This window comes from Haemaphysalis longicornis, unplaced genomic scaffold (genome assembly GCF_048455015.1).
Source record: "Haemaphysalis longicornis isolate Haplotype H1 unplaced genomic scaffold, Haemaphysalis longicornis Haplotype H1 scaffold_10, whole genome shotgun sequence".
Taxonomy (NCBI): domain Eukaryota; kingdom Metazoa; phylum Arthropoda; class Arachnida; order Ixodida; family Ixodidae; genus Haemaphysalis; species Haemaphysalis longicornis.
The window spans coordinates 29,694,335-29,717,218 of record NW_027526204.1 but is presented as its reverse complement, the minus strand read 5'-3'; the positions used below and the strand labels follow the sequence as shown (position 1 = coordinate 29,717,218).

At 44.4% G+C, this 22,884-nt stretch overlaps 2 protein-coding genes across 2 annotated transcripts in view; one reads left to right on the top strand and one right to left on the bottom strand.

Moving 5' to 3' along the window:
• The window catches only part of LOC144158325 (uncharacterized), a 93,009-nt gene that overhangs the window by 59,663 nt on the left and 10,462 nt on the right, over nt 1-22,884 (bottom strand). Inside the window, exons 2-5 of the mRNA XM_077689146.1 lie at nt 17,966-18,011; nt 7,309-8,090; nt 2,929-3,066; nt 710-842 (exon numbers count right to left, since the gene is read on the bottom strand). Of these exons, the coding sequence (XP_077545272.1) occupies nt 710-842; nt 2,929-3,066; nt 7,309-8,090; nt 17,966-18,011 (1,099 nt within the window). The remainder of the gene's footprint in view (nt 1-709; nt 843-2,928; nt 3,067-7,308; nt 8,091-17,965; nt 18,012-22,884) is intronic.
• Nucleotides 21,875-22,884, top strand: part of LOC144158329 (uncharacterized) — a 162,734-nt gene continuing 161,724 nt past the window's right edge. The window contains exon 1 of the mRNA XM_077689150.1: nt 21,875-22,604. The gene's annotated coding sequence lies outside the window, so the exon portion shown is untranslated. The remainder of the gene's footprint in view (nt 22,605-22,884) is intronic.

Here is a 22,884-nt window from a genome sequence, read left to right as displayed (position 1 = left end):
ATCCATGTCGTTAACCAAAAATGCCAAGAAAAGACCGAACGTGACCGGGCGCCTCGTGCGGAACGCCCGGCGTCGGCCAGGCTTGCGCGTGGGCTTGCGTGACGTTGGGAGGTCTAAAAAATACCATGATAAAATATCCGGTGCACGTGAGCTTGCGCCTCGTGAGGCGCGTCCGCCGTCGGCCAGCTCGACCTTCGTGAACATTCTGCCCAGAATTTGTGGATTGATTTTCCTATTTCCAGTGCTGTTTTTCTTTTCCTGACCATTCTTATTTCCACTTCACGTGAGCTCATGCCTGAAGTGGGGAGAAAGAGGCTGATTTCGCGCTACAGGCTGCGAAATTGCGAAGCTAGTTACCGCGGGTTGTTATTCCGTGTAGCAACTCGGTCCACCTTTGGAAAGATGTAAACGGCTGCAGAAAAAACAATCTGGGCCTGCCAGTCATGAAGAACTTTCAGAAGCAAGTTCAGAAATTCATGTGCGGTGCAACAGCCGGGTCTCCGACCAAGGGAGACGGGCCGCCAGCTCTGCTGTTTCGGTAGCCTTGCACCAAGAGTGCAAGCGGAGGCAGTTTTTTATTTGCTGACTTGCACATTAGCCTGCACTTGGTCTGCCCAGTTAGGTTGCCTCGTGAGACGCTGCGGCATTCACCGATCAGATTCATAGAAAAGGCAAGAGCAGTGAAGGAGTGTTGCCAAGGCTACTTTACCGCGGAAAACGTTGTTGGAGCTGGGGTCCCACAAAGCGAAGAGGTTCTCTCCGTACTTCCTGCTGTGAGTTCGGTGCTTCATTTTTCCTATTTTAGCTAGCCAGTAGGCATATGCTTGAGCGTGACGACACATCTGTGAAAATTAGAAAGGCAGCAGGGATTAGTTTTGTGTAGCAAGCTGTTTGGAAAGTGGTCACGAGACCACTCAGCTTTAATATACACGCTTCGTTGAAGTTTTCTAGGCCAATTCTAAGCCTTTTCAATCACAAAGAATTCAAATAATAAGCTTTACGTTTAACTGTAACAAAAATACTTTATGACAGTAACAATGAAAGGTGTTTTCTCTAGCTTTCCAGCATAAAATGTAGAGCCTAGATTGGGACATAAATTTTGTGCATTGAATTTTTCGCGGCCTGCGCACTTTCGGCTTGGTATAGAAAATTTTGACAAATACTGTACCTAATTACTTCCTCAACGCTGTCATAATTGTCCAAATTGTGTAATAATGCGGAGGTTCATTTGGTGAGTAGAATGGGGTTCTAGGCATTCAGTAAAAGTTTTATCTGCGATTGCGTGCTTGATGTATTTTGAGGGGATGACGATTATCATGACGACCATCGGGTTTTCTTTTAAATCGGGGTGATGGCAAGAAAGATCTTGCCTGGGGAGGTTTCTGACTGTAGGAATGTTTATTTGTTGAACTAGGGGCGACTAATATTGGATTTATTATTTTATTCTCTCAAAATAACTACCGTTGCCGCGGCCCTGTATTCGCCCTTTCTCACTATCTGCTCCGCCGTTACTCTAACCGCTGTGTGGCCGTCTCCACGGCGCAAGACACAACGCTTTCCTCGATGGATAAGCCTGGAACTTCATAAAGGTACAATATGATCCATAGTTCAGACTGAGTGGATACTTCGGCATTGAAATACCGAGTTCTCGACTGCTACCGGTCTTCTCCGCGGTGCTCACATGCGTCATTGTGTGGCGAATATTTGCTCACATACGTCCGTGTTTTCAAGGAGGCAGCTCAGGCCTCAAAAAGATATGCACTCCTTTGAGTGTTGTCGTAAAAATGTTTGGCTAAGCGTCTGTTTGTCTTCTTTATAAACCTACCATTTACCATTTCGGTTCCGTCGTTTTCCTCACCTTACCATCTCCTGTCCCTTCACTTTCTTTTTGACAATCTGTAACAGAGCGTTCGTTCGACTAACTTTTTTGTTCGATTGCAAAATTTCCTTCCTTTGCCGCCGCTGGAGATGCTCGCACTTTTAAGTTTCAAAATTATGTGCGGGCATCGTGCAAAATTTTTACTTTTTAAATTTTATAATTTGACCCTCAACAGTATTTTTGCTTTGGGTGGTTTGGCAAAACACGCGGTTCATGTCGCTCCTCACGACTTCAGTTGGCTTACATGAGCCCCTGGTTTTCATGGTACGACTGTTTTTGGTTCAATCCCAGCTCTGTCAGGACCTGTTAGTTTCAGCCTACTACGGCTAGTGAAAATCTTTCCACCCCCAATTATCACTCCCATGTTGCCGTATAGGAGTGATTTGTTGCATGGTAGCGGCGTTTTGCTGCATTTTTATTTAAGGTGATCTTCCTTGCTTTTTAGATAGCACTTTTGTTTGTTTAGCCATATGGCGAAGCATTTTTACCCCTTTATGAATCCTATGGGTTCCCGATGCTTAAACCTCACAACCGGCACTGCGTCATGGAGACATTTTTCTACGCCTGTAAACCTCAACACTTTTTAAACCTGACCGCTTAAAATTGACATAATAGGCTTGGGAAAGAGAAGCAATACCAGGGGTAAGACGTTCTAAGACACGACAAAGGAAACAGCGACAAACACAGCGCCCGTGTCTGTTACTTTTCACTTTGTCCCGTCTCAGCGCTGTTCCATTTATGCAATGAACCAACTAGCCCAGCTGCCAGTCCTTGAATCAGGTGAAGCTGCGGTAGTCGCCATGGCCATTTGCGGTTTGCAATAGACCCAATTTCTCTATTGCAAATAACAAAGTTGGGAAGTGGAAGTGGTTCGGTTTGCTCATGTAACTTCGTCCGTCATATATTGTTTAACCGCTTTGACGAAGTACGCAACATTTAACAACTGGTGCTCGGTTGTAAAATTCATTGTACGATGAAAAAAAAATCCCGTGAAGCGTCCCAGATTGTTGGGGCCCTTAAAGCACTATTTCCGCTCGAACGCTTCTTACCTTTTCACTGTGTTCTAGAGGAGGAACACCGTGCTTCTTCCTCAACCTGTTGTGACGTTTCAAAACTTGTCTCTGAATCTTTCGCATGATTGGTGTGAAATCGCCCTCGAAGTCCAATGGCTCGTCACCACTAATAACCTGTGTGTTGGGAAGAAAGAACGAGTGTTAGGGAACAAGCCTTCAAAGAGGCACTACAAGTGCGGAGAAGGTAACGTTCATTAGCCTTTTCGTTGCATAAGGATATGCATAGGGACAATGCATGACGAACATTTTGGTGCGGCTCCACGATAATTGAGATGGCTTGTTTAGGGAGAAGACACTTGAGTCAACGTTGATCAATGAATTAGCTGCAGCGACCATTGAAGGCTTATTCACCCCGTATTTAGCAATGCTGATTTGTCGTTATGCTTCGGGCATAAAGTGTTGCTAGAGCGCCGTATCTTTATCTGCTTACTTCCTGACCCCGACGCCGATTTGAGGCAAGGGGTCTTGTCTGAAGGCTAGTCTAGAATGTCAGTCACCAATTGCAGCCAAGAAAACGAGCATAGGACTCGTAATCTACGACCTTAAAACTGAGAATTTGTAAGAAAACGCATGTCCAGAAGCTCATGTTCACATGTGGTTAGAGCCACGTCATGTTAAAACTTTGATGCGTGAGCGCAAAAGCCCCGTCTGAGAAATGCGCTAGATTACTTCGGAAAACGACGATGTACGGGGGAAAAGCGAGCTTCAGAGGATAAGGGGTAATCAGAGTTTAAAGGGGGAGAGCGCGCCAGTAAAGGCACCGAGGCAGAGCAGCACAAGTGATGAAGAAAAAAAAAACTCTGGTTGATTCCTCTGTCACAGGAATCGGTAACGCACGAAAATGAAATGTGCAGCAAAATCCGCAGCTAAAGGAGCATGATTTGTGGGGTGGCGGTTGTATTATCGGTGTGCTTGGTGAGCGACGTCCTGCTAGCGGGTCGCTTCAGGAAACGTGCGACCACTTTGGTTATGCGCCGCGGCGTATACGGCAGGCTGTTGCATTGCGACGAGCTCAGCGTGGGGAACGCGAGAAGTGGAATTCTTAGCTTGAACCGTGAACGCGCAAACGCGTTCTGCTTCACGCTGGCGTTTGTCTTCGCATGAAATCAGTCGGCGTCCATGCCATTTGCCCGTCCGCGTCACTATGACACGGCTTACGCCAACTCTCGGTGCTAGTTAGCGTCATGACGCGCTACTTCGCTTCGCCTCTCCTAAGTGGCAGCACCATCCGCATTTCTCCGGTGTTCGTTGTTCTGACGTCATTTCCATGACTGATATGGCGTCATCAACATCTTGGTGTATCCGAGAATACAATACTTTTGTGTTACAATTAGTTCTCTTCCACTCTGTGTGAAAACGGATGACCTTTGAAGCTGTACGTCCTCCGCGGAATGCACTAAAACAAAACGTTTGTTTGTAATTTACGACTGAGATTGCTTCCTATCTGTGAACCTGAATTTTATTCGTTGTATCCCACATGATGGAAAACATCTTTCAGAATTTGGGATGAAGTTTTACACAAAATACTCAATTCTTTTAAAGACTGAGCTTGGATTTACCAAGAAAAATGGTACTCTTTCCCTCCTTGAAGACTTTATTTAGGTGATGCCGCTTCGGCAGTTATCAAATAGCTTTAGTTTTATTTCTTGATATGACTACAGCTGTTGACACAGTTGATCACTCAGTACTATCCACAAGCTTAAACTCAAAGGTTTAGGGGGAAGTTCGCCGATTTATTTCAAAATTATTTTACTGACGGGCAACAAGCGGTTAGAATTGGTAACACAACCGGTAACAAATAACCATAAGGTATGCAGTTCCTCAGAGGTGTACTATCTGTCCGTTGCTTTCCAACGTTTAGACAAATGACTGCTTGTCATCGCGATCTTTATGTTTTTAGCACAAAAGTGTTATATTCTTAGATACACATATTTTACTGAGGTCATATCCGTCACAGAAATGACGCCAGTACAACGAAGCAAGCGGCCTGTAAAGGGTGCAGCCCTGCAGACAGGGTCTTGTCGCGGGGAAGCAACCTCTGATACTAAGTAGTACATAATGCTTAGGGTTGCTCGTTTTCGAAGTTTATATTTTACCAAGAAAGTGTTTTATCCTGGGATACACTAAGATTTCACTGACGTCATATCCGTCACGGAAATGATGCCAGTACGACTTTGCCGAAGCGACCCGCCTGTAAGACGTCGCTCACCAAGCGCACCCACAAGACAGCAGCTGACCCGCAAGTCATGCTCAGCTGCAGATTTCGCTGCACATCTCACTATCGTGTTTTACCTGTTCTTATGACAGAGGAATCAACGTAATTTTGTATTTTTGCCTGTAATGTGTTCCCTATCTACAAAACCTCCTTTACTATTCGTCTTGGTGCTGCTGTTCTGCCTTTCCGCCCACAAGCACTGCGGGCTTAGGAAGGCATCGAAACACTTGTACCACTATGATGCGCAATAAACGATCTATCTACCCATATATATAAGTGGCGAGCTACCGGACGGAGAGAAACCTGCTGTCAACAAGGACTGCAAGGTTTTTTCTTTCTTAACAGAACCTATGCGGCTCCAGTGGCGAAAGGTGCAACTTAAAAAGCATAAACAGGCCATTATATTTATTGGAATTATCGCTTCAAGGCTAAATATTGGAACTATCTATTTTGAGGTTGCACCAAGCAAAATATTTTCGCTGAACTACTTCCAGCTGCACAGTGAAAAGGCGTAGTTTGCCTCTGTAGTCTTGGCTGCATTTCCACCGAAATTAATCACCGAGTATGGTACTGCAGGTGGGGGTCGACTCAAATTTAAGTACGCGACACAAACTATGAGTTACCTTGTAAAAGCGTCTGATCAACGTTGGCTGCGTTTACTTAAACAACATTAATATGGCATTCACACGATGTGACAAAGTGACAAACATATATTATATTTTCTACATTTTCGCTGTAAAGGGATTTACTTGTTTCCAGCTGGAATGGCAGACCCGTTTCGTTTTTTAATCGTGCTATCGTTGCATCGTTGCTCAACAATTAGTACAGAAAGCCCGCATTGGCGTGCTCACTGCTTTCCATCGTTGTCGTATTTATCCCCGCGTCGCCAAAAGCAATCAAACAATAACCAAAGGTAGTCATGCCCAGCATTCACGCGAGAGTAAGTAGATTTATGGCTGTCTTTTTTAGGTATTTAAAGAGGGCCGCCCTGTAACCAGTCCCGTCTCTTGGTATCCGAAATCGTAGAAACAGATGCAGCCGGTGATTCCGACATGCCTCCTTGCAGTACTTATATGTTTTATTCAAACACAAAGATTATGTGAGGCCTCCCAAGACAATGCATCAGCTGGCTAGCAAGAATTAGGTGTGCTAAAGTAGAGCAAGGGTGTTTTTGTCTTAGTATTCCCTTTCACTCATAACACGTATACTACGGGCCTAAGCTCTGTGCGTACCAGAGAGTCAGTAAAACCACACGCACAGTTTTTTGGGCGAAGTTACTGATTGCATTTTCGAGTAATAAGATACCGACGGGAGCTATCCACCATGTAGAAATACTAATTTCTACTGCGAGAAAGATTAGACTCAGTTAGCGCACCAATCCCATCTCTTCATCACCTCGAACAAATGAAAAGTTGGCTATAAGATCTCACAAACGCCATTCCCTCCAATTCGGGAGCTTTGATTCTGCCTGCGCCCTTCATGTTATCAAATGTTTGAAAACCAGCTGAAACCTCTTTGCATTAGGAATGAAATATGGGCGCGAGGCTGCAGTAAAAAGGCTTAGTTAATATAAAACTTGTCCAATTATGAAATGGCAGGAGATCCTGCCAAGCCGTTACGTCTGCAAACGAAATACATAATACACATTATTTTTATATTAAAGTACGCAGCTTGAATAAATGAAGTAAAATGTTCTCCACATTAGAATGAAGTATACGTGGCACTCTAGTATATCTCTTTCACTACAATAATAGTACACTAAAGTTTGTGTCTGCAGTACATTGTTCTCAATTCAACGATGCCAACGGGGTCCACTCAAACACAGTACCTACCCCTGCTTTAAGATATACACTCACAATGGGTTGATTCCATTAGCAAATCGATTCCGTTAGCATAGATTCCATTAGCATGAACTTAGCAATGGGCTGATTCCATAAGCATGCAGCAGCCCAAAAAGAGAGCAGAATTGCAGGTAATTAAATACTGTGAAGTTTATTCCTAAGGCAAGCCTGATGACTCCTTCAAGCAGCGCACTTAAGCATAGCACACGGATGCACAAACTAAAAATAAATGAGATGGTCTACAAATATTAGAACGCTTTGGCATTTCAGAACGTCCAAGGTGCAAAATTTTGTACTCACCCCTTCATGATACTTGTAACCATCAATCCCGTGGCCACCTTTGGTGCCACCACTTTCTCCAGTTCCGGGGGGTTTGGCGCCTTCCCCTTCACTGCCGCCACCCCTGCCTTCCTTACGACTAGGACGTTTGCTGCCTTCCTCTGCACTGCCTTCGCCTCTACCTTTCTTACGTCTGGGGCGTTTGGTACCTTCCTCTTCACTACCTTCGCCTCTAACTTTCTTAGATTTGCGGCGTTTCGGACCTTCCTCTTCACTACCTTCGCCCCTACGTTTCTTAGATTTGCGGCGTTTGGCAGCTTCCTCTTCACTACCTTCGCCTCTACCTTTCTCAGATTTGCGACGTTTTGAGCCTTCCTCCTCACTGCCCTCGCCTCTACGTTTCTTAGATTTGCGGCGTTTTGAGCCTTCCTCCTCACTGACCTCGCCTCTACCTTTCTTAGATTTGCGGCGTTTGGTATCTTCCTCCTCACTGCCACCGCCTTTAGCTTTTTTAGGTCTGCGGCGTTTTCTTCCTTCCTCTTCACTGGCATCAGTTCTGCCTTTCTTTGATCTGCGACCTCCGGCACCTTCCTCTTGACTGCCGCCATCGGGAACTTTGTTAAGTCGGCGGCGTTTGCTGTCTTCTTCTTCGCCTTCCCCACCCCCACCTTTATCATCTAAGCCTCGTCCACCCTTTTTAAGGCCTCGGCTGCTTCCGCCACCTTCCTCTTCCCCAAAACCTTCACCACCCTTCTCCGCCTTCTGGATCTCTTTCTTGGTCACGGTCCATTTGTTGTTGGGAGCTGCAATGAAAAGCGCTTTATCAGCTATAAATAAACCAAACGTAATGTAAAGGGAGTAATATTTAAAGGGCTGCTTTTTAGGCAGACGTGCAGATGATGCTGGCGCAGTGAAGCCGGAATTTAATTTTTTATTTTATTTTATTTATTCCAAATACCTACAGCGCCCGTTGGGCATTTTTGTAGGGGGGTTAATTATTAATCACAAAAACAACAAGTAATCATAGAAATGCAAGCTATATAATGGGAATACAGGTTTGTCTCTAATCAGAACGCAGCAGAACATAGCAACAGAACATAATTCCGAACAAAGCAACAATATACGGTCAAAAGCAGTAAATCAAATGTTAGCATTCATGAAACACTTTCAAGAGCAGACAAAACATTTGGTGAGCGCACAATTTCATTCGGGAGCATGTTCCAATCGTTAATTGTATTGGGAAAAAAGGAATACTTAAATACATTGATGCGGCCCTGGAACGGTTTAATTTTTCTAAATTGTCTCTTCGTGCGGACACGTAATTCGGCGTTTTTAGGTAAGTGTTTTTGTTAATTCCAGTTGACCCTATCTTAATGTTATGGAGAAGCTTTAACCTACAAATTTTTCTACGCGAGCATAATGTTTGCCACACTAAGTTATCTCGGATGACAGAGCTTCTTACATTGAAGTTGAAGTTCCCTGTAACAAATCTGGCGGCACGCTTCTGTACCCTTTCCAGCTGTTCTTTCAACACTTCCGTATATGGGTCCCACACTGCGGACGCGTATTCCAAAATAGGCTTAATGTTGGTGAAATAAAGTGTTTCTTTTAGTGATTGAGGGTAATGTTTGAAATTTCTCTGAAAAAAGTACAAGAGCCGAGAAGCTCTTGCAGCTGTTGCATGAATGTGGTCTGTCCAATCTAATTTAGAGTTCAATGTTACACCTAGATATTTCAGTCGTTGTACACTTTGTAATACATTATTGTTTAAAAGATAACTACACTGCAGTGGTTTTTTCTTATTAGTAAATGTTACATGGTAGCATTTAGCTATGTTTAAATTCATCTGCCATTGCGCACACCATTCTGATACTTTGAATAAATCTGATTGTAATACATGTGAATCACTGACACTTTGACAGGGTAGTACAAGACGCAGTCATCGGCGTACAATCTGATATTTGACCGGATACCATTGGGTAGATCATTCACAAAAACCAAAAACAGCAGCGGGCCAAGAACTGATCCCTGGGGCACGCCAGACAGAACTTCAACTGGTGATGATGAAGTGCCACTTATGACTACCCGTTGTTCCCGTGCAATAAGGTACTGTTTTAACCAACCAAGAAGGCGACTAGGGATTCCTAAAAGTAATAACTTATGCAACAAGAGGTTGTGTGGCACTACGTCAAACGCCTTTTTAAAATCTAAAAATACTGCGCCTACTTGCAGGCCCTGGTCGAAAGAGAAGGCAACATCATGAATGAACTCAGTTAATTGTGTGACACACGATAAACCAGAGCGAAAGCCATGCTGAGCTGGCGAAAAGAAATGATTTCCCTCAAGATATTTTATCATAGACGAGTACAAAATATGCTCAAGTGTCTTACAGCAGACTGACGTTAAAGATACTGGTCTATAATTGCATACTTGATTCCGGTCCCCAGCTTTGTGTATGGGTGTGACATTTGCGCTTTTCCAATCATGAGGTAGCATTTCAGTTTTTTCAATGAAGCTTTTCAAACACGATAACATGTATCGTATGACTGTCATGATAAAACTATAGGCGGGTCTGTATTTTCCCACCTTTTAGCTTTATATTTTCAATGTGTCCTATGTAAGTTGGTTTCCAATCGAACCCCGCAGCTAATATATTTTGTTCGTTTACTCGATTAAACGTTCCTTCTCTCTCTCTTTCACATCAATGACTTTTTGCTGGTCGGATGCCTCTTTGGTTGTTAAGCACAACAGGCATAATTTTGTTTGCTGTTAAAGTAAAACTATTTTTCTTTGCCCAATTTCGAAATCCTTTTTAAACGACGCTGAGTGAACTTTCGCAGATAGACAAATAAGAAGACAAACCGATGTCATTGACATGTAGATACTGTACAGAAAGAGAGAGATAAATTTTGTCGAGTAATTTATCTTGGCAATAAAGGCGACCAACTGGCAATGCCTCTCTGGAGGACAGAATTTTGTTGATTGCACGTTCACTACGAAACATTGCTGTGTAGTACTAAGAGCGCGCCTTATGTGAAATAATTTTTTACAACACGCAGCTTCTTGCCATGTAACCTAGGATCAAGCAAAAAATCATAATGCCACGCTGTGCCGTAAGCTTTCCCTAGGTCGACACGCAGTGCTTCTTCAGCAAAAATGCATTTCTAACATGGGATTCGAAGGGGGTTAAACTCGTTACCTCATACGGCCCGTTCAAAAAAGCCACCTGAGTAGTGTAGAGCAATATATTCTTGGAGGTAATTAGAAGCGTCTGTTTATCATTTTCTCTAAACATTTTCCCTGACAGCTGCTAGTTCTGATTGATCAGAAGCTGACGTTTGAAGATACTTGTTAGCTTGTATCAGGTCTAAAAGTACCGCTACTTATTCAAGTAGGTTTTATAACATTCAGATTTCTGTATTGCGTTGTTTAAAAAGTATAGCTCTTTTTGTGTCTTTGCTTAAACGTTTCAGCATTTTGTGTGGTATAATTCCCACACCTAGGCTAATGTACCACACGTCGAAAGTGCAGCAGACAGCTCGTGCTTTGTCAATAGGCAATTGTAGCTTCCCATCCATTTTTTGAAAAAACTGCGTTCGCATTTTTTTGCCTTCTCAGACCTGCTACGCATAAATAGCATATCTAGAAGGGCTGAACTTTCATTGTATCTCTGATTGCACAAATCGGCGGAGCGATGTTTGCGTTACGTTTTCAAATGCGCTAGTTTAGCTCCACACTTTGTGTGGGCCCGTTTAGTAGTTTATACATGAAGCGCCTAGTAGTTTTTCATACGTCCCTTTTTGCTTCGCACATTTCTGCCTATCTGCCTTTGGTTGACTAAAAATCTCTCAGACGCAACTGGTTGGGTACCCTACGTATTGTTTTGATTGTTACGTGCCCTTTACAATCGCCATCCTAGAGTGGCCTCGGTGTGCTTGTTGTTCTACTCTAGGTTTGACACATGGAAGACTGCACAGCTTGGATTGTGTGTGGTGATAATTTTTTGCAGCATGGTCAACATCTAGTTGAATGTATGTGTAGAACAGTTCGGACCATTGTTCGGATGTTTTGTGATCGGCCTCTTCTTCACGGAATCTTGGGGCACAGTTCGTAATCGCAGGGCTATTTATTGACCGTAGGGTAACTAGAACATGACCGCGGTTACATGAACTGGATATAACAATCAACTCGTCTGGAGAGAGCGGTATGGTTGACACTATTTCCAAGTCGGTTGCACCTACGAGGTGTGTGCTGTGCTTCACTTGGTTGCACGCTAATGTAAAATGAGCACGACTCTGAATAGGCCGGCAGTTTTTGTAATATTCGGCCTCAGGCATCAGCAAGCCCGAAGGGCAATGATGAGTATTCACAATTTTTTCTAGTATAAATGGCAATAGCAGTTCATTGACACGTTTTTCAAATCGAGAACTGAAGAGTTCATTATCAGGTAGGATGGATAGTACGCATATTGTGGTTAGACTACTGAAAGCAATAGCTCTTCTGGCGAATATGTCTAGACTTCCGTGAATATTTTATAACCTGCTACCAGCCTGCAGACCACCAGGCGTACATTGCCTGAGGAGTGAGTGCAGAGGCCCCCGCCGTTATTACAAATTTGGTTAAAGAAGTGATTGTGCTTAGGATGTAAATGTGCTTCTTGCTGAAATATTACAGTAATATGTTGAAATCATTTTGTATGTCATCAAGGTTTTTGACTGGCCCACACAATTTCTGCTTTGCGCCATATGCTTGTTTTTTCGGGTAGAGTTAGCGTGATTTGTTGCATTTCTGGTGGGTGCGCCACTTGTGTTTTCGTGGTGAAACTGTTGAGGGGAAGCGCATTTTGCCTTAAAAGCGACTGTCGTTGCTCTATGTGTCTGTGAGGCCGGTAAGACCCGCATCACGTTGACATCCTCGTCTACGGACAAATCTCTGACGGCTCTGGCTCCTTCAGCTGCACCTCTCCTGGTTTTTGTCGCGTTTTCCGCGCGCTGCAGAATTGTGCAGCGCCCTGTTGGATGCTTAACCAGATGCAGCGACTTCGACTGTCATGCCCTTGGGGCTCTGAAGGCCAGCAGAGCCGGAGTGTAAAGCGAGGCATCCTCTCAAAACGTGTTCATCGGCACCTCAGAAACTGGATACCGGGTGGAAGAAGGGGCATTGTGGGCAGCTAAGGGCGATGATGACGGCAAATTTGTGCCCGCAAAATGGAGACTTAACAAAAAAAATCAGGCGCCCCTCATCTAACGACGAGGGTGTTTGAACGCGAAGGTTTCTCATTACTGATCATCGTTGTTTTGACACTATGGGGTGCAGGATATTGGTCTAATTTTGCGTGTTCATGCCCCGCTCTCCTACTGTTAGCCTTAGGATGATTTGAATGAATCCCCCAGAATCCAGAATGGATTCTGGATACACGCCCGCTGGATACACGCCTGCTGGATACACCCCGTAGGCCAGAATGGAGGAATCAGATACACACCCACTTCATAAACCGACGGACCCTGGTTCCCTTCCGGCCACGGAAAGTTTTTCTTTCACTTCACCGATAGTTATGTCAGATATGCATCCAGTCAGAACGATAAAGCTTCGGTTTAAAAGACACGAAGGGCAGCTCACAGTAACAACCGATTTTTCATTCATAACACGCCAGAGTTGCACCCTGAGTTACAACCCTTGATCATCACGCGTACGTAGATGTGTACATATTCCGTCCCAATGCACAAACACAAGAATAAAAAAACAACGAGCCAGGGGGAGCTGTTGTGTTTTCCAAACAACAACCATCTTGAATCACTGCGATCAGGTTACCAAGAATATAGCAGAAGCATGGCACTTGCCTTTAAGAAATGGAGCATGCGCTAGTCATCTATCTGTCGCCCTATCGGAGAATGAATTATGTTAAACAATATCAGATAGTATATAGTGTTTTTTTTTGTCTTGTGTTTGCGCAATATGACGGAATATTCATATTTGCTCATGCGCAATGATGAAAAGTAGTCACTGAGCGTATTAGTGTTGCGAATAAAAAAAAACAGTTGTTAGTCGGCTCCAGTATTCTTGCCTTTTTTCGTTTTGCGCCCATTTAGTGCGTGCGTGGTTACCGTCATAAATGCTAACCAACTATCCCGCGTTTTGTGTTAATGCACCTAAAGCGGTCGTGTGAGTAGCAGGGGCAAGAACATGTCAGCATCGCCGACTGGTTGGCCACGGAAACCTCACTAAGATTCACCGTCGCATCGGCGAACCGCGTCAGTGTAGCGTTCCGGAGCAGGGGCCCTATTCTCGACTGCACAAATTGCCGGCAATTCAGGCAATTTTCCGGAAGTCTTTTCTGATTGGCTTTCAATTTTGGTCACGTGCTTCCGGTTGACAAAGCGGTTGTGTGTGCTGTCGTCATTTTGACGTTTCATGTCGTCTGCGGACACCAGTTCTAAAGTTTGCCTTATTTCTCGTTACTAAAGGCGCATAATTCTTGGCCGGCAATGAAGAACCAGTCTAAATGCAGCGGACATGACAACGTAAGCCTGTCTTTGCTATTCAACAACAATACTGCTTGTAATACACACCCCCCTCTGTGATTGGCTGAGAAGGCGTGACGTAATTTAAACAGTTGGCGGGAACGATTACGTCATGCATTGGCAACTTCAGCCTGCGTAAAAGTGACGTAATGCTACGTAACAGCTTGAAAATGGCGGCTGTTTTTGTCGCAAAATACAAGCAAAATAGGGCACAGTATTGCCCCGGCTTACGGCGCCGCGAAATGTGCGGCAATTTGCAGCAGGCGCAGTTTCGCATGCGCGCTGTTTAAAGCATGTTTCCTACCGAAACAAATTATAGTTTCAACTGCTTCCAAGTCAGCGATCATGGATTATACAAATAACATGCAGTATTTTGCTTTTATGTTTGACAATGAAATAAAAATTATTTGTTTGGCGTAACCGCAACATAAGAGGGCAGTACAAGCCTCTCCATGACAAAGAGAACCTAATGCATGGCATTTGTCCATACTTGTCTAGTAAGCTGTTGGGTAACATGATCGAGCTCAAGATAAAAATAACAATGAAAAGTGACTATATGGTTCATTACAGCGCTGATTGCAGTCAAGCTTGACGAATGAGTGAATCGGCGACATCGGTGTGCTCCGCGGTTATCAGGCTTAGCGCTTCGCTGCTCTTATGTGTCATAGAAGCGATGGTCGCGGCCGTCTTTTTCGGTGATCACGCCATAAACTTGTAACATAGCAGCAGACGAGGGCGTGGCGGCGGTGGCGGCAGGGAAGGTGATAACGCAAAAAAGCTTGCATTGAAGCAGAGCGCCCAGCTATGTTAATAAAAGCGATCGAAAGAAATAAATAGATACGGTAAAAAAATTGTGTGATGTTCTTTAGCTCGACATCCGCCTTTCGCTCGCTTTTGGATCAACGTTACTCGATCGCCTTGTGGTGTTGGCGCCAAATTTGAACTCCAGAAATGTGTTTTTCTTGTCAGCCTCAGCTACCGTCTTAATTTTTATAGTACATGCCAAGTGTTTTTATATCTTTCTTGCACAATATTTGATACCTTGGTAGCGATCTTTATGACTGACTCGTCAAATTACACTGCATGTCGTCATAGCTATAGGTGCAGCACGTCACTGATTGCTTACGTCGTGCTTACGCAAAAAAACATGGGCGAAATGCCGGCAATTTGTGCAGTCGAGAATAGGGCCACAGGTATTGAAATTCGCTTACGAGCTTCTGGGTATGGTAGGTTTAAGGTGATTTTCAAGTTGAATACTTATTTCTTAGTTCGAAATTTTGACAGAAGTACGCACGCTGGAGCACCCACCTGTATAAACAGTGCCTAACACGTGAGCGAAAAATGGCCAAACAGCCACTCTCCTGTTGCTCTCTCCTACCCTTCCCCACTCTGTAGCGTTCCAGCGTGATTTCGTGTCCGCCAGCCAGCGCCGCTTCTCGGAAACTATGACAAATAGTGGAAAGTTTGTTTAGCGTTCCCGAGGCGGCGCTCCTACGCCTTCTTGTTTTTCACCATGCCTGTCTGGCTTGGTCTGTCACTGATAAAACTTCCTTTGTCACGAAGCAAAATCCCTTGCGCTACCGCAGGCTGATGCCGGCTTTGCGCGCTTATATACTCGGATCACAGGCCCTGAAATCTTCTGAGTGGGGTATCCCCCTCTATCCCCTCCGCATTTAGGTATTGTTTTGACCCCCCTGTTCGCACTCCACATTGGTACGCACTTCTAAAATTGAGGACTACTGTAGAAGCGCCCGGAGAGCGTGGCGGGATCGCAGCTGCTTATTCTTTTGTTTCCTATAATTTTCTGAAGTTTACAAGCACGTGATATTACTGGAAAGTAATCGTAGAAGTGAGCGCCTGAACAAAAAACGTGCACGCAATTTTTTCTTCTCTAAATACTCCAGAAAGAAAAATATCAGTAAAATAATGGCTGCCCCATCCGAAAATATCGTTTTTCTGTTAGCTATATGTCTACCCGACAATCAGTATGTTCTTAAACTATTTCAGTCCGCCTCCGTCTTCATCTTTGGAAAAATGCAGCAAGTATAAAGCGAGCGACACGTTGAACGAGATCCCCAGTGCGCCACAGAACTAGCGCCCCGTCACGGCTAAGCTGTAAGCGAAACGGCTCTTGAAGCCCAAAGAGCAAGCTGACAGACACACGTCGTAGAAGTAGGTGCAGCGTTCGCGACTCGCGAGCAGTGACGTAAGGCGAGATGCCCGCCCGCACGCGCCACATAGCGGATCAGTGCCTGAACTAAGCGTCCCTACCCTTCCCATTGAAAAGCGCGCGACGCGTCAGGCAATGTTAATACAGGCGGCGTTGGCTGGAGTCAGTCGGAGTTAAAGTGCCTGAATCGGTTGCGTTGCAAGCCTTGGAAGGTGCATAGCCCAGGCGCCGACTACAACCGTTACAGGCTCCTCTCTTTGACTGATGCGGTGCCCACGGCTCGAACATTTCCCATTTTTCTTCGTACCGACAGTTGTCACTACCATGATAATTTCATGCTACCTTAAACTCTTGAAATTACATCGCGCTCGTGCAATGTAGACTCTTTCTAACAATGTGAAAAACCTACTTTATTCTTTCAGGCAGGGTGCTACGATTAAACGTCAGGACGCTTTGCCATCACGTTTAATTGGGATACGCCTTACCGCTGCCACACTTTCCTTGCACAAGCGTTGAACATCTGTATTAGAATCATTGGGGAATTCAATGTCCGTAAGGAAAACATTACGGCGGTTCAGTGTTCGGTGAAGTGGTACAGCGATTTGTAGGTCGCTTATGTTTGAGGGCTTCAGGGATTACTAGACTTTTCTTTATTTCAAGGTTCAACGAATGTGTCTTCACGTGCGAGTTGACGTTGTTTTGTAGCTCTTTGCCTCCCTGTATTTTTGAAACTTTGAATAAACAGGACGTATTTTCTGGTCGTGGTGGCTGCTTTTTCGGCAGATGGTATCGCAAAAAACTTGAGAAATTGTTGGGGGTTGTGAATACGAAGTTTGATGGGCGTTTAGAAACTGCGTAGTGCCGAGCCCTCTTGACTCAATTTTTTGGAGAATCTGAATTAGAGTCTAGAACACCTGCTTGGTTGAAACAAAGTTTTAGGTTTTGAGTTCACCGAGTTTACAGTAATTCTGACGAAGGTCTACCACTCCCTGCCTGGTAATCAGAAAAGGACCAACAGGTGCACAAATGTCGGTGAGAACTGGGCCATGGTGTCGACTGTCAAAATTCGAGGTTTCCCCGCTTCATCTTAAAACTTATATGCCTCGTTTATACCCGCTCAAGGTTGGATACTTGCACTACAACGGGTTGCCCCCTACAGTCACAAATATTTCCTAATGGGGCCCTCCCAGAAGCACTCAATGTTTCACAAAGCTCCACGTGGTAGGCATAATCATAAATAGCAAAAGAGATGACGTCGGTTATTCTGCCAGTTGTAATGTCGTCATGAAAGATTGACATAAGGCGCGCAAAAATGGCAAAAACAGCTGAAAATTGGCACGTAACGTAATAAAAGACCCATTTATTCTATGATTCTACGGGTAATTTTAAGTGAAGTGGCTTTAGACAGCCTTTTTGTGCTGGGAGGTAATAAGCAGTTGAACTACAGTCAAGCTTTTTGATAGTTCATTTTTTATCAAAACATAAATGATCAGGGCGATGACGGCAGAGGAGACAACCACACACAGCACAGAATATGAATATACGAAAAATGCCACATAACAACCTTGATGATTGTCAAGTCGAGGTTGCGAGGACCTCAAGGCTGAAAAAACGCCCTCCTAAAATACAAGACTTCCGTAGTTCAGTTTGTGACAAATTGTGCATGTCCCACTTTCAGAAGACCTCTTTGGCGATGCGTCGGGACAGACGATTAAATACCAAAATATAGTTTTACCCATGACAGCTGTCGCCCCAAAAATAAGACACCGCGAAGTTTTAAAGCCAAAGTGGCGTGATGGCTTACCGAGAAAGCGAATTGGAAGTGTTTAGCCTGCTTGGGACGAAAATATTCTTCAATTCAGCTCATACAGTACTGTGCCAGTGTACAGTTTTTTTAGTTGGACACTTTGTAGAGGATAATGTAGCGTTTGAGACAGGAGACTAGCCGCAAAATATTTTAAAATGACTAAAAAAAAGAAGTCCTTACTCTCGCGGTCGTCGCAGGAGCAGCACTCCCTGTATCCGTACTCGCGCTGTTGTTTACCGTTGGTTTACATGCAAAGAGAAACACAAGGTACAGTGAGAGGCATCACTCGTTAGGAGAATTTGGCATCACGTGAAAATCTTCGCTGAGGGTGTTAGGTTATTCACTAATCGCACACTCAGAACTCTTAAGAAGACTTGAACTGGTAAAGCAAACTGTGTAAAAACCTCGTCATATTAGAGTTTAATCGAAAAGTATGGCACATGGCTCGCCATAAGGTTGTCAACGCAAGCAGTGAATGTTCACACCCGACCAGCACACAGTACACACAAAGGAGAGGCGCACTAATGCCCGAACCGTTAGCCCCGTGCGGCCAAGCTTTACGAGGCCTGACCAAGTGTACTTTGGTCTGATTCAAATTTTATGAAGTTTGTTGACATGTATTTTGTTCCAGATAGGTGTTTGAGAGGAGAGAATGAGAGCACGGTGGCCTAGGTTGCTTCCATGGACAAGGTCGGTCAGCTGAAGTTCAAACTCACGAAGGTATATCACTGGTAATTCGTTAATTTGGTTTTCGCCTCTGATAAACCATTTTAAAATTGAATGTCTCAGCCTGCGAGGTGCTGAAATCATGTGACATCTGCCTATCATTATGGCAAACTACTGGAATGGTGCGAATAATACGGCTTCGAATCACCTACACATGCAGGAAGTGTAAAATGGAACCGAAAAGCATCATTTCATGTCTTCTGCTGTTTTCTACTCGTGTCGAAGGAGGTAAATTTCTCATGGAATTCCATCTCAACCCTTGCAAGGATTTGTTTGTTCGTTACTAAGCTTTTTCTAGTATTCTAATTTATAGCCAGGTATTCGTACTTGAGGACAACGTAATGCTTCTTGCACTAGCCCACAAAGAACGAAAGAGAAAGGAGCACCGTCTCCCTGAAGTTGTGCACGTGTACGCGTGGAGGTGTACGTCTACATTTGGTGTGCAGTCAGTACGGTTGCATACGATTTGTTTTGCTGTCGAATGTGTTAACTTAGGTTGTTGTGAGTTGTTTGTATGAATTAGAATATCGTAATCTTGTGCTGATCGAGCCGCACTATCAAGGAGTTGCCCTGCGCACGTACTTTTTCTGTGTGTCTATTTGTGTTTATGCGCAATGAAAAACAGTTTCCAGTTATCAACTTTGTGTCTCCTGATGTTTCGTCTTGTCTCAAGCGCTACTTAACGACGTACAAACAACAACAAGCCCAACTGTCAATTCCACGGAGCTACATTTATAATACATCCGACACTTAATTGGTTTGCAAGAATTATGAACTTCGTAACCCCATTTCACTTGCCTCAATGATGGCCGTGTGTGAGTTTAAAGCGAGGATGCCTTCGTAGCACTGGAGGCACGGCTTTTGCACCCGGAAATTAAACTTTTGTGCGTGTTTTTGGAGCCTTTCAGAAGATACCGCAGGCGGTTATTCCTCATTTTGAGAGCGGAGGTGTGTAGTCAGGCCAAGAATTTTAAGGTCTGCCTGAGGGTGACCTGCACTTAAATCTGAGGAGACGGCCATAGCAGGAGGCTCTTCTTCGACTGATAAAAGACGTGAGAGAAGACAGCAGATTGGCTGTGGAACAACGCTGATCCCACATACCACCACCAAACAGGTCTAATGCTGCTAAGGGCCGGGTTATCTTTCTGGGGGACCAGACACTACCCAACCGCCACAAGGACCTCTTGGGCCTGGCCCCGTAGTACATCGACGAATCAGCATTTGATCCAGTTGAGAAAATAACACTTACTAAGTGTATTTCGTGTTGTGTTCCAGAAGAAGACCATTCACAATTATTCTCGGAATGCGTAGATGTACTCTCCAGGACTCGAGGTCCGTGGCGCCAGCCCCAGCCGGCCCGAGAGTGTGTCGAGTTTGCTGTTAGTACCCGGTTGCACGCATGAATGTCGAATAAGTATCCTTGCTTTGTCATCGTTCCCGATGGATTGGTTTCTTTGAAAACTATCAACGCTGTTTGTAAGAACATTCAGCCTATAGATGTTAAACCCTCTAAAGTGAAGTAAGGTGCTATTTTACTGCAAAATAAACACAACCTGGAATGTCTCGGAGGCACTGTAAAGCAGGAAAAGGTTTAACAGGGAAACTGTTCTTCTCCACCAAAACGCACAAACATCATGTGCCGTTTCGCGCTATTGTTTAGGAGCTCCTGGCGGAGGGTGGTATCTAGGCAGTTGCAGAAACGGTTTCGAGATCCGATCTTGATACTCAACTCGGACAGCTTCGTATAATTTTTCAGTAAAAACAACTCTGACACGTGAAAAGTGTTGACAATCAATGTAGGGGATGCACATTACACCATTCCTCACAATGAAATAATGAACTGTGTGAAGAGGTGCATCACCGAGGAAAATACTTAAATTAAGTTTATGGACACTTTCGGGGTACCGATCAGCGGGTTTCTAGAAATTCTGTGTTCATACTGGAAGTAAACCTTTGTAGCGTGTAAGGGGGGCTTACATTTGCACAAAAGCCGGGATATGTATCAGCCGTAAGGCGGGTTCTGTCTTTAGCAATATTGTTCTCAGCCTTATCTACAGGCATATTCAGCAGAACCTGTGCGGGAAAGCTATCAAAATTGTGAGACACGTTGACAATTTTCTTATCTTTGGGGACAGCTGCAATGTATCTCGCCGAGTGGTTGATGAGCTGAAATTTATAAAGAGCACGGGCTTGGGCTTGATTTCTGTTGGAGCTTCGGAAAGAAGGCCCGCGACAAATTCCCGGATTTGCGTAAAATTTTTGAACCAGGGCATGTCTGCTCGGAATATCGTCTTTGGTCTGCGAAACAACTTATAAATTTCAGTTCAGGGCACTACAAACTGGGAAAAAGTGAAATTACATTGTCGGTGTTAAGGTCAGCTGTTTTTAAGTCCTATCTGCGTAAAACTGGGAACAGTGTCTATGCAAATATCACCCGGCTTAACGCGGGAGCTTTGCCGGAACACGTAATGCGCAAAAGGGCCCAGAAGCTGGTAAAAATGGTGGTTTTAAACGTGGAGTACTGGAAAGATGGCCTGCCGGCGGAAAAAAAAGAAAACTATACATGCACCGTTTGTAGCATGCCCTGAATAATATTTCCGGACGATACGGAGTTACTGCGCTTTTCTCGGCAAATTGGTGGAAAGGAAGTTGTCTGGACAGAAGTGCGGCAGCTGTTGCAACCTCAAGCATGCTTTTCCGTTCGTCCCGTAATACACATGCATTGTTTACTCATTGCCATTGTCATGCGTTCACGTTTATATTGGCCAGGCAGACACATGTATCGATATACGACTCATGGAGAACCGGAGGTCACCCCAGAACAATTCTTATGCACACATCACTCGGCAATACGCGACCCGAACCAATAACAGCCAAGTGAAATGCAATACGCTGTTTTAAGAACACCAGAATTTTGGGGGGGCACAACCACCAGTTCACGAGAGAGATAATGGAAGCATTGCATATTAGAAAAAACTAAGGCAAGTGCGTCAGCCTTGCCTGTGTGGCGCTGCATGGAAAGAGATTTTTCCCTATCGTTGTTGGTTGTTTGTAAAAATGTAAAAATGTGAATATCGTAGTCTTGTGCTTATAGAACCGCACTATTGAGGAATTTCCCTTGAACACGTGTTTGTTCTGAGTATGCATTTGCGTTTACGCGTAATAAAATAAGTTGGGAGTCAGCGCCGCCCTGTGTATCTTGATATTTCGTACTGTCTCAAGCACTACTTTGCGATGTGTAGAGGGTGTCTACAAAGAAAATTTAAGAAAGCTTTATTGCGAGAACTTGGGGGTTCACTAAGTTGAGAACATCTGAGGCACATGAGATGGGCAGATGACAGTCGGTTGTTCAACAATTTGAACAAAACGTTCGACTTCAATTTAGCAACACTGTGCAGAAGGCTCGGTCGAAGAGTTGAAGGTATAATATAAAATAGTAAATACAAGAGTAAACATATATAGAGGAAGCGCCGCATTCGGCAAGAAAAATGCTGTGTTAGATGTGAAAGACTAGAACCATCCTCCAAATGACGCTTGCGCAGACTGTAGGCCCAAAAAGAGTTGTGATGCAGAAATTATATCGTCTGGGTTACCGCCGGCAAGCATTCTGAAGTAATAAATAGTGGCCTATTACTCTCGCTTGAAGGAACGTGCGTAACAACGCGGAGGACGGGTGTTGACCTATCGGCAAAAACGTGAGGATCTACTAAGAAAGTGGAAGTACAACTTTGGTCGATGTAAGAAGTATTGGAAAAAAGAACAACTGGATTAGCGCCTAAATAATGAAAATGAGCGTCGTCGAGTACGGGGCTGTCCCGGGTGGAAAACAAGCCAGCTCAAACTAAAGGGGCTGTGCAACACTTATAAATAATGCTTTCACTCTTCCTCTTTTTTCGCGCCTTTAGGCGAGGGCTGACAGCGAGGGTAAAATATTGTCACACAGCCAAAGACGAAGCAGTTGTCTTCAAGAAAAAGAAGTTTGTTGGAGTGAACTTATGCTCCCCTAAGAACTCAAAGAGCACCGAGGAGGTCTCAAAGAATGAAGAGGCGGCGAAGCAGCAGTCAACAAAGGGACGTGCGCAGGCCAGTGTCGGTGAGTGGTATATCGAGGCGTCTGCTCTGCAGGTTTTTATCTTTCGACGCGAGTGTTTCTCGAACCGTCACTTTACATCCAGAACATTGTAGATCAAAGTTTATTCTGGGCTAGTGACGTTAGGGCGAAACGCTTTCCTTATAAGAATGAGATAACCCGTGCGGCATAAAAATAAAGAATGCAACACGCGCTCCGCTTGGAACACAGATAACAGAGCCGGATACGACCGGGCAGTGAAAACAAAACATAAAGAAACAAATTAAATCAATGGTTCGCGGCA